The sequence below is a fragment of the Ovis canadensis genome, chromosome 7, assembly GCF_042477335.2.
Source record: "Ovis canadensis isolate MfBH-ARS-UI-01 breed Bighorn chromosome 7, ARS-UI_OviCan_v2, whole genome shotgun sequence".
NCBI classification, from domain to species: Eukaryota; Metazoa; Chordata; class Mammalia; order Artiodactyla; family Bovidae; genus Ovis; species Ovis canadensis.
The window spans coordinates 19,190,079-19,202,090 of record NC_091251.1 but is presented as its reverse complement, the minus strand read 5'-3'; the positions used below and the strand labels follow the sequence as shown (position 1 = coordinate 19,202,090).

Genomic DNA, 12,012 nt, shown 5'->3' with positions numbered 1-12,012 from the left:
CATGCTAGTAAAGTAATGCTTAAAATTCTCCAAGCCAGGCTTCAGCAATATGCGAACCATGTACTTCCAGATGTTCAAGTTGGTTTTAGAAAAGGCAGAGGAACCAGAGATCAAATACCAACATCCGCTGGATCATTGAAAAAGCAAGAGAGTTCCAGAAAAATATCTATTTCTGCTTTATTGCCTATGCCAAAGCCTTTGACTGTGTGGATCACAGTAAACTGTGGAAAATTCTGAAAGAGATAGGAATACCAGACCACCTTACCTGCCTCGTAGGAAGCAACAGTTAGAACTGGAAATGTAACAACAGACTGGAAAAGGAGTACGTCAAGGCTGTACATTGTCACCCTGCTTATTTAACTTCTATGCAGAGTACATCATGAAAAACGCTGGACTGGAAGAAACACAAGTTGGAATCAAGATTGCTGGGAGAAACATCAATAACCTCAGATATGCAGATGATACCACCCTTATGGCAGAAAGTGAAGAGGAACTGAAAAGCCTCTTGATGAAAGTGAAAGAGGAGAGTGAAAAAGTTGGCTTAAAGCTCAACATTCAGAAAACGAAGATCATGGTATTTGGTCTCATATCTTCATGTGAAATAGATGGGGAAACAGAGGAAACAGTGTCAGACCTTATTTTCTGGGGCTCTAAAATCACTGCAGATGGTGACTGCAGCCATGAAATTAAAAAACACTGACTCCTTGGAAGGAAAGTTATGACCAACCTAGATAGCATATTCAAAAGCAGAGATATTACTTCGCCAACAAAGGTCTATCTAGTCAAGACTATGGTTTTTCCAGTGGTCGTGTATGGATGTGAGTTGGACTGTGAAGAAAGCTGAGTGCCAAAGAATTGATGCGTTTGAACTGTGGTGTTGGAGAAGACTCTTGAGAGTCCTTTGGACTGCAAGGAGATCCAACCAGTCCATTCTAAAGGAGATCAGTCCTGGGTGTTTATTGGAAGGACTGATGCTGAGGCTGAAACTCGAATCCTTTGGCCACCTCATGCGAAGGGTTGACTCATTGGAAAAGTCTCTGATGCTGGGAGGGATTGGGGGCAGGAGGAGAAGGGGACGACAGAGGATGAGATGGCTGGATGGCATCACTGACTCAATGCACATGAGTTTGGCTGAAGTCTGGGAGTTGGTGATGAACAGGGAGGCCTGGCGTGCTGCGATTCATGGGGTCGCAAAGAGTTGAACACAACTGAGCGACTGAACTGAACTGAACAATGGAGGATGTAGGTGAAGAGGTGTTAAAAACACAAAGAAGTCTAGTTCTTTGCATATTTATTACTATTCTGCCTGGCTTATGGGGTTGAGGTGAGGAATATTCAAGTAAGTTTTTTTTTGTATATTAACTGTAGGTAATTTTGTTTTTATTGAAGTACAGTTGATGTTGATTTACAATATTGTATTTCAGGTGTACAGCAAAGTAATTCAGATCTTAGATTCCTTTCCATTATAGGTTTTTGTAAGATATTGAATATAGTTCCTTGTGCTATACAATAAATCTTTGTTGCTTTTTATATATCAGTATCTGTTAATCTCATACTCTTAACTTATCCCTCCCCACCTCCCACTTTCCCCTCTAGTAACCATAAGTTTGTTTGTATGTCTGTGAGTCTGTCTCTGCTTTGTAAATAAATTAATTTGCATTATTTCCCCACATATAAGTGATATCATATTTCTCTTTCTCTGCTTTACTTCACTTAGTATTTTTTTATGCCCTTCCATGTTGCTGCAAATGACAATATTTCATTCTTTAAGACTGAGTAATGTTCCAGTGTGTGTGTGTTTGTGCGTGTGTGTGTATGTCTTTCTTATCCATTCATCTCTCTGTGCACATCTGGGTTGCTTCCATGTCTTGGCTACTGTAAATAGTGCTGCTTTTAACATTGGGGTCAATGTATCTTTTTGAATTAGAGTTTTTGTCTTTTCCAGATATATGCCTACAAGCCTGATTACTAGCTTTAGTTTTTTAAGGAATCTCTATACTGTGTAGGTGGAGAAGGCAATGGCAACCCACGCCAGTACTCTTACCTGGAAAATCCCATGGACGAAGGAGCCTGGAGGGCTGCAGTCCATGGGGTTGCTGAGTCGGCCACGACTGAGCGACTTCACTTTCACTTTTCACTTTCATGCATTGGAGAAGGAAATGGCAACCCAGTCCAGTGTTCTTGCCTGGAGAATCCCAGGGACAGAGGAGCCTAGTGGGCTGCTGTCTATGGGGTCGCAGAGAGTTGGACACGACTGAAGCGACTTAGCAGCGGCAGCAGACTGCATATGATTCCCCTTTCTCCACACTTTCTCCAGCATCAAATAAGTTTAAAAGACAACCACTGTTTTAGATAGCAGTGGCTGAAATAAGATCTAAACAGTAAAATAACAGTATGACAAAGCCACTCCATCTACTGAAAAGCGAAGTACATTGAGGAGTCAGAAAATCCTATTTCCTGACATTTACATGATAAACCTTTCAAGACCCAATATGTGCCTAGACTCTGAAGATTCCAGGGTGGGTACTAAACGCTTGCTGTGCAGAAGCAGCCTGTCATATTGGAGTCTTCCTCTCACTTGGCAGGTGGAGCTCACTTGGCCTTGTTTTAAATGAGTTTGAATTTAAAACTTTTTAACAGGCTGAAATCAAATTATAAAAATCTAGCCACTTCATTTAAAAATAATAATTGGTAATTTTTGGATGTTGCTAGGCACCCATATTTGGAGAAGGAAATGGCAACCCACTCTAGTATTCTTACCTGAAGAATTCCATGGACAGAGGAGCCTGGTGGGCTGCAGTCAGTCCACAGGGTCGCAGTCGGACACGGCTAAGCAATTATCACTGACTCACTCACTCAGGCACCCATATTATTACAAAAATTAATAAAGGGGAAAAAAAATAAAGCATTTAGCCTGCTTTTCCTACACAATCTGTATTCCAGGGTAACCAAAGAGTTGATGAGGGGGTAAAAAAGAAATACAAGATACATCAGTTATTAATAAATCAGCTGATGATTTAAAAACTCTTGATTAATATTTTTGTTTTTGCCTACTTAAGGCGACTTTGGGGGAAAGGGGGTGTGAAAAAGGCAGCAGTTGGTGGACTCAAAAGCACTCTTCGGGGCTAAGATCACATTCTGGCTTCAGAAAAGTCTGTCAGAGGCGACAGTTCCTTCCGGGGTCTGCGTCTCACAAGCCCGGAGATGGCGCTGCACGGGGACCCGACCCAGCTCTCGCTCTCTGCCGGCAGCGTTGGGCGGGCTCGGCCTGCGGTCTGTCTGCGGCAACGCTTCCTGTCTGATACCGGAGGCCGCAGCTCCAGTCCCTTGACCGCCCGGCCCCAAAGCAAAGGTGCGGAAAGCGGGTGCGGTAGCAAGCCACGCCCTAGCTCATCGAGAAACCCCGGGCCCTCTCGCGCTAGCTCGGCTCCTTCCGCCACTGCCGGGGCGAGGCGGGGCCGGAGGGGCGGGGCCGACGTGCGGCGCGCGGCTCCCCCTGTAGGCGGCGCGCGGCTCCCCCTGCAGGCGGCGCGCGGCTCCCCTGCCGGCCGCGTGAGGCTCCCCCTGCCGGCCGCGTGCGATCACAGCGCGGCGCTGGCCCGCTTCCCTCACAACGCACTCGCGGCCTAGGGCGCTGCACGCGCAGAACAGGCCGGTCTCGCGCCAAGAATGTTCTTATTAACTCATAATTTCTCCTGGCCCTCAGAGCAATCTTTGTTTTGTGATTTTTACTTTTTTTAATTAACATTTTTGTTTTGTTTTGCGGAAATGGAGGAGTTGGAGAAGGAGCATAAGAAAGACTCCGAGTGCGACGTGGAGATGGAAGAAGGCTCCCAGGCCGCAGACTGGGACAGCGATGAAACGGTGGTAGAGGGGTCCGTGACGGAGAGCGACCCCGAGGAAGAGGCGCTGCCCTGGAGAAGGTGACCGCCCTTGGGCTGGGGCCCTGGCGGCGGGTGGCCCTCGGAGATCTGAGGGGGAGGTGTGCCCAGCCAGACTGCGTGCAGGCGGGAGTAGGGCCTGTGGGGCGCCCAGGCCTGAGCTAAGAACTTTGTAGGTAAAGACCCCAAAACCCTCCCCATACCCCCTCACCTAGGACCGAATGAGCTTTATAGTTAAGTGGCACTGGAAGAAAAGAAAAGAAAGTGAAGTCACTCAGTCGTGTCTCTTTGCGACCCCGTGGACTGTAGCCTACCAGGTACCTTTGTCCATGGGATTCTCCAGGCAAGAGTACTGGAGTGGGTTACCATTTCCTTCTCCAGGGGATCTTCCCAACCCAGGGATCGAACCCGGATCTCCTGCTTTGGAGGCAGACGCTTTAACCTCTGAGCCACCATTATAACATTTTTAAAAAGCCCGCTTTCTTAGCCTGGGGCTTTTTTGCACAGGTACAAAAGTATTGGGTCTAAACCCTTCATGCCTTACGCTTCAAGCGACTCCTAACTCAGGTGTAAGGGGCAGTTCCTATACTTTCCAGAAACGATCGTGTGATGGGGGAACTGGTTACTGCCAAACTGGAGACGGATAGCTTTACAAGAATCAAGAGAAGATGGTAGTTCTTTCAACAAAACATAGCTAGTTCTCTGTGCTGGGCACGGGGAGAAGATAAGAGAGAAGAGGCCACTGCCTTTGAGAAACCTACAGGCCAGGAAAGCCATAAACAGATCATTTCAATATTGTGTGGCAAGTTCAGGGTTGGAGGTAGGTGCAGGCTGGTTTAGGAGCTCAGAGGGGGTTGACTTCTGTAATTTATTTATTTATGTTTGGTTCCCTTGAGTTGCTGCACATATGCTTTCTCCAGTTGCAGTCACTGGGGAGCTACTGTTGTTGGGGTGCACGGGCTTCCTCATCGTGGTGGCTTCTCTTGTTGAGCATAGGCAGTTGGCACACTGGCACCGGCTCAGTAGTTGTGGCAGGGGGCTAGCTGGCCCTTGGCATGTGAAATCTTCTTAGACCAGGGATCAAACCCGTGTCTCCTGCACTGACAGGGGGATTCCCATCTGCTATACAGGGTTGGCTTCTGAATAGAGGCGTGAAGGTGGATAGGAGTTAAGTCAGATGGAGAGGTTTTCAGGCCAAGGGAACTGCCTGGCTAAAGGTGTCGTGGTGGGACATAGCAATGTGTTATGTGTGCTGGAACGTGCAAACAGTTAAGTATTACTGACGTGTTAAATGTTGTGATAGGTGTGGTGAAAGATGAGGTTGGAGAGAAAGGCAGGATAAGGTCATGTAAGGCTTCTTATAGCTTGTATGTGTCTGTGAGATCTTAAGTGGAGGAGTAGCATAATCAGATTTTCATTCACTCATGCATGCCCTGGATTGGGGCTTTGTAAATTCCAACGAAAAGTCTTTTATTTCTTTAAATCACTTCAGAATCCTGTTAAAAGGTGGATTCCAATTTCAGGAGTTCTATGGGGTTTGAGATTCTGCATTTCTCACAAGTGTCTGGGTTAAAGTTGGTACTGTTAGAGCATGGGTTACCTTTTGCAAAGCGCGGCTATTCAGGTTAGCTTTTAGGATCAAAGTGGTAACAGACTGGGATGATGAGAACTCGGCTAGGCAGAAACAGTGGGAACAGAGGGAAAAGGACAAATCTGAGAAATCTTTAGAAAGTAAATTTGGTAGGAAATGGTGATTGACGTGATATGGAGGATGAGAGCTGGGCAGCAGTATAGGAGGGTATTCAGATTTCTGGTTCTTTTATATATACAGACAGTAACATTTGCTCTTAATGGTATGTGGGGACCATTTTGACTAGTACATGACGTCATAATAATTACTACACTCAAGATCCAGAACAGTTCTGTTACTTAAAAAAAAACCAAATCCTCCTTTGTGCTCCCTGTCCCTTGTAGTCAAGCACCTCCTTCCCCATTTAAATCACATTTTCCATCTGTGTAATAAATCATCTTTTAAAATCTGTCTGCTTCCATTCCTTCCATCTTTGGTTTTTAGCAGTTTGATTATGACATGTCTGGTAATGATTTTCTCTGTGTTCTTCCTGTTTGGGGTTCACTGAGTTTCTTGAATCTGTAAACTTATATCTTTCACCAAACTTGGGAAGTTTTCTGTCATGATTTCTTCACATATTTTTTATGTACCAGTCTTTTTCTTCTCTCTTTCTGGGATTTAAATGATGTGGATGCTAGACCTTCTGATAGTTTCCCAGATCCTTGAGGCTGTATTAACTTTTTTCATTTTTTTTCTCTCAGTTTTTCAGACTATATAATTTCTATTGCTTTGTGTTCAGATTCACTTAGCCTTTCCTATGTCATATCCATTCTGTTGTTGAGACCATCCAGTGAATTTTTAATTTCAGGTATTATATAATCAGTTCGGTTCAGTCGCTCAGTTGTGTCTGACTCTGCGACCCCATGGACCACAGCCAGCTGGGCTTCCCTGTCTGTCACCAGCTCCCGGAGCCTGCTCAAACTCATGTCCATTGAGTTGGTGATGCCATCCAACCATCTCATCCTCTGTTGACCCCTTTTCCTCCTACTTTCAGTCTTTCTCAGCATCAGGGTCTTTTCCAATGAGTCAGTTCTTTGCATCAGGTGGCCAAAGTATTGGAACTTCAGCTTCAGCATTGGTCCTTCCAGTGAATATTTAGGATTGACTGGTTGGATCTCCTTGCAGTCCAAGGGACTGTCAAGAGTCTTCCCCAACACTGCAGTTCAAAAGCATCAATTCTTTGGCACTCAGCTTTCTTCATCATCCAGCTCTCACTTTCATATATGACTACTGGGAAAACCATAGCTTTGATTAGATGGACCTTTGTCAGCAATTATATCTCCTAAAATTTCCATTGGATTCTCTTTTATAGTTTTTATTTCTATGCTGAGAACTTTATTGTCATCCATTGGATAAATGTTTACCTTTATCTCTTAGAGAATTATTTAAATAGCTGTTTTAAAATCTTTGTCTTATAATTCCAGCATCTGGACTGGACAGGCTGGGACATTCAAATCTGTTATCTTTTCTTTTTTTTAATTACAAAAGGAAATTTATTTCAAAAGCATAGGGGAACATTCACATTTGAACAAAGTGATAAACAGGTGTCTTGCAAAAGAAAAAAATCCATGGCATGAAGTTTTTCGTTCAAATTTTTTAAGCAAAAATAATCTAAGTTGTACACTATTGCTTTAAGAAAGGGAAGGGGAACAATGAGGCGGTAAGGGAAGGAACACAGTCAACTTAATATCAAACTTTAGAAAGTGAAGTCACTGTTCTTTCAAGAATTAGTCAGATTTTCCTTTTCTTTGCAAGTTGAGTAATTCTGCATAATATTCTGTATATTTTGAATGTTATATTTTGTACTCTTGTTCCTGTTAAAATCTGCTAGAGGGTGTTGATTTTTGTTTGTTGTAAGAGACAGTCTGATTAGATCTGACTGCCCATTCTGTTGCCTTCTGTGGGTGGTGGTTACATCAGTTCAATTTTCAAAGCCTTTATTATGCTGTTTGAGTCTGTCTGACTCATGTACCATTCAGGGGTTAATCTGGAATTTGGGAAGTAGTTAATATCATAGTTCAATTCTCTAAGCCTTTATTATGCTTTTTTAAATCTGTTCTGCATGTGGACAGCTCAGAGTTGAGCCTAAGACTTGTTCAGTCGCTAAGTCATGTCTTGACTCTTTGAAGCCCTATGGACTGTAGCATACCAGGCTCCAAACTATCTTCCAGAGTTTGCTCAACTTCATGTCCATTAAGTCAGTGATGCCATCTAGCCATCTCATCCTCTTTTGTCCCCTTCTCCTTCCCTCAATCTTTCCCAGCATCAGGGTCTTTTCTAATGAGTCGGCTCTTCGCATCAGGTAGCCAAACTGTTTGAGCTTCAGTTTCAGCATCAGTCCTTCTGATGGATATTCATAGTTGATTTCCTTTAGGACTGACTGGTTTGATCTCCTTGCAGTCTAAGGGAATCTTCTCCAGCACCACAATTCAAAAGCATTAATTCTTCAGCATTCAGCCATCTTTAGGGTCTAACTCTCACATCTGTGCATGACTATTGGAAAAATCATAGCTTTGAATATATGGACCTTTGTTGGCAAAGTGATATTTCTGCTTTTTAATATACTGTCTAGGTGTGTCTTAGCTTTCCTTCCAGGAGCAAGTATCTTTTAGTTTCATGGTTGCAGTCACCATCTGCAATGATTTTAGAGCCCAAGAAAATAAAATCTGTCACTGCTTCTACTTTTCCCCTTCTATTTGCCATAAAATGATAGGCCTGGATGCCATGATCTTCATTTTCTTAATGTTGAGGTTCAAGCCAGCTTTTTCATGCTCCTTTTTCACCCTCTTCAAGAGGCTGTTTAGTCCCTCTTCGCTTTCTGCCATTAGAGTGGAATCTTTTGCCTATCTAGGGCTGTTGGTATTTCTCCTGGCCATCTTGATTCCAGCTTGTGCTTCATCCAGCCTGGCATTTCTTATGATGTACTCTGCATATAAGATAAATAAGCAGGGTGGCAATATACAGCCTTATTGTACTCCTTTCCCAATTTTGAACCAGCCCACTGTTCCATGTAAACTTTAACTTTTGCTGCTTGATCCTCATACAGATTTCTCTTGAGAAAAGTAAGGTACCATGGTCTGGTACTCCCATCTCTTTATGGATTTTCCACAGTTTATTGAGATCCACAGAGTCAAAGCCTAAGCGTAGTCAATGAAGCAGAAGTAGATATTTTTCTTGACTTCCCTTGCTTTCTCTGTGATCCAGTGAATGATGACGATTTGATCTCTGGTTCCTCTGCCTTTTCTAAACCCAGCTTGTACATCTGGAAGTTCTTGGTTCATGTATTGTTGAAGCCTGCCTTGAAGGATTTTGAGAATTATCTTGCTAGCATGTGAAATGAGCGCAGTTGTTTGGTAGTTTGAACATTCTTTGGCGTTGCCCATCTTTGGGATAGGAATGAAAACTGACCCTTTCCAGTCCTTTGGCCACTGCTGAGTTTTCCAAATTTGCTGGCATATTGAGTACAGTACTTTTAACAGCAGCGTCATCTTTTAGGATTTTAAATAACTCAGCTGGAATTCCGTCATTCCACTAGCTTTGTTCATAATAATGCTTCCTGAGGCCTACTTGACGTCACATGCCAGAGTGTCCAGCTCTAGGTGCGTGACCACACCTTCATGATAACCCAGATCTTTAAGGCCTTTCTTTTATCATTCTGTGTATTCTTGCCACCTCTTCTTAATCTCTGCTGCTTCTGTTAGGTTCTTACCATTTTTGTACATTATTGTGCCCATTTTTGTATGAAATGTTCCCTTGATATCTTCAATTGTCTTGAAGAGATCTCTAGTCTTTCCCATTGTATTGTTTTCCTCTATCTCTTTGCCTCGTTCCTTTAAGAACGCCTCAGACTTACGTAGGATCACATACAGAATTAGATGGTCCCCCTCCCTGCTCTCTTTTCTCCAGGATTTTCATGCACCCTCTCCTCCCTCTACCCCCACATGTGGGTTTATATGACCAGAAAGATGGATTTCTTTCAGTGTCAGCCTTTCATTGTAGTTTCCTGCAGCTGGGGCCATCTTCAGGGCAAAGTGTTAAAAAAAAACAAGAGAGAAGAAAATAAAAGAGATTCTTTTCATACTCTTGGGATTATGGTTCCTCTAGGAGGAGAGAAACAGGTTTTCTCTTGAGTTTTAAGTGTCCAAGCTACCATAGTTGGTAGCAGTATAGCTCTGTAGCTAAAAAGAGAAAACAGCAAAACTCAAGGATTTCCCCCACACCTTCTGGTGTTCAGGGGGCCCTTTCTCTAATTTTCTCGATAAAGCTAGGAAGGATTTCTCCTGAAGTTTTTGGTATCTGTGCCCACTGTGCAGTTCTAGGTTTAGGCTTAGGGTCAAAGCTGGAAACAAAAATAAGAGCAAAAAACTGAACCAAAAAACCCAAGCAAACCAGGAGACTCACTTCCTACAAGGTTGTTATTTAGATTTTAGTTTCAGTCCCCAGTTTACCTGCTATTGTTTACTTTTCAGATTACTCAGGTAGCTTTAAAAAATATTCTACTAGAGTTTTTAGTTGTAGTCACTGGAGAACTAGGCTATAGATGGCTCACTGTGTCATGGCTAACCAATCTTTTTTTCCCCCTCTAATTCATTTTGAAATGATTCTCTGCAGTGCCATATAAACATCATTCTTTCAGACCTCATAGCTCAGGGTTAAAAATTAGTGTTCTTTTTATTGGTATGGAAATACAGTAAAGTCTAAGCATTGCTGGAGCTGAATGCCACTGCATTTTTTCCTCCTGCATCTTCTTTGCTTACTTGTATGCAGTTTATTCTGTTTTTCACGCCCAAGCTTCCAACTTTGACCGACAAGAGAAAAATAGGTCTCAGAAGACCTGAGAAGAGGCAAAACATACAGTTTCACATAGTTAAATAATCCTTAAATGTTGCAGCGATTAAGGTGCTTTTGCTAAAATCTGAGAAAGGATTTGACGACCAGTGGAATTATATAAAGCAAGGCCTGCAAAGAATGAGGGTGCCATAACTGTGTCTGAAAAGTACTCTGAGAGCCTGGACTTGGTCCTAACTTTATGAAACTGGAAAATGCATCCAGTTTCTTTTATGGCTTGGAAGGTGTTGCTACTAATCTGTAAGAATTTAAATTGCTGACTAAAAAGATTTTGTTTGCTTGTGTTTTATTTACCAAGAGGCAGGATTCATTCTCTATCTCGTCCTCTGTTCTCTGTTCTTGACAGAGGATGAGATGGTTGGAGGGGATCACTGATTCAATGGACGAGGATTTGAGCAAGCTCTGGGAGATGGTGAAGGACAGGGATGCCTGGCGTGCTGCTCCAGGGGGTTGCAAAGAGTTGGACACGACTGAGTGACTGAACAACAACAAGGATTCATTTTTCTTATATGTGCCCTGAGAACCCTTTATCAATCCTTAATTTCTGTCTCACCCTCTGGTAAATATTTACTGCTCAACAACATTTAAAGAATACATCTCAAACTAATCCTGTTCAATAAATTTAAACAGAACCACTTTCTAAGCTAGTTCATTATTGCATAGATTTAGGTATATGTTCAGGTCAAATCATATTCTCTGAACATTATAAGTGCATTTAAAGGCTAATTGAATAAAATACCCTGCAAAGTGAGTGTTCATTTTTTCCTTTAAGATAGACTAGCACTGTCCTCATGAATTGTCTAGATAGGAAATACCTGTTATAAAGGATACAATTGCAGAAGGGAAAAATATAAAGCAAGATACAGTGAGACAAAATAACTGGACTAAAATAGCTAAAGAAAGCAACATTTTGGGTCAGGATCTATATCCAAATAATGACTCCTCCAATGATTAAAACAGAATGGTGCCGAGTACCATTCTGAAAGCTGTTTACTCTGAGAGAAGAGATGGAGCAAGATTAGCTGCGGTAGTGGGCATCAGTCCCACATGGCCAGCAGTCACTCTTCAGCTGATGCCCGGTCAATGGCCTGCACACTCCCCTCTGGTGCCACCGGTCGAAGGACTTCATCCTCTCTCCACAGAGGACACATAGAGCAGTGGACACACACTTTTCACCAGAACAGAGGAGTACACCCTCAGGCCAAACAGGGAAGTGTATTCCCACACAAGGTGGTAAGTCCAGTACAGGCTGGGAGGACTCTGTCTTTTAGTGGGAAAGTGTTCCAGACCCAAGGCCTAGGAGGAGTGAAAGATGGTATGCGCATGACTGCCTTTCTCAACACATTCTTTGCTATCTCCTGTAGAAAGTACACATATTGCCTCCTCAGTTGAATCAGATCAAACTTCTCGATCTAATAACTGGTTTACAGGAAATACACAGGACAGAGGAACACGTGAAATGACATGCAGTCTTCAAACCCCAAATGTGGGAAACTATATGGGAAAAACAACCCAGTTTCTTCAACAAATAAATTGTAAGGGGCAGGGAAAGATATAACTTACAGATTTTAAAAGAGACTTAAGAGACATACAACCAAATGCAATGTGTATATCTTGTTTGGATCCCGATATGAACAAAACCATTGTAAAAAG

The 12,012-nt window shown here is 42.8% G+C and overlaps 1 protein-coding gene and 1 long non-coding RNA gene across 2 annotated transcripts in view; one reads left to right on the top strand and one right to left on the bottom strand.

Annotated features, from left to right (window-relative positions):
• Positions 1-1,765: 1,765 nt before the first annotated feature.
• Positions 1,766-3,441, bottom strand: LOC138443269 (uncharacterized). Its single transcript, XR_011258051.1, has 2 exons — positions 2,761-3,441; positions 1,766-2,226 (listed from the first exon to the last, which is right to left on the bottom strand). It is a non-coding gene; the product is annotated as an uncharacterized lncRNA (long non-coding RNA).
• A 128-nt stretch (positions 3,442-3,569) lies between these two features.
• Positions 3,570-12,012, top strand: part of ANKRD31 (ankyrin repeat domain 31) — a 134,182-nt gene continuing 125,739 nt past the window's right edge. The window contains exon 1 of the mRNA XM_069595327.1: positions 3,570-3,923. Coding sequence (XP_069451428.1) covers positions 3,769-3,923 — 155 coding nt within the window. The 5' untranslated portion in view covers positions 3,570-3,768. The remainder of the gene's footprint in view (positions 3,924-12,012) is intronic.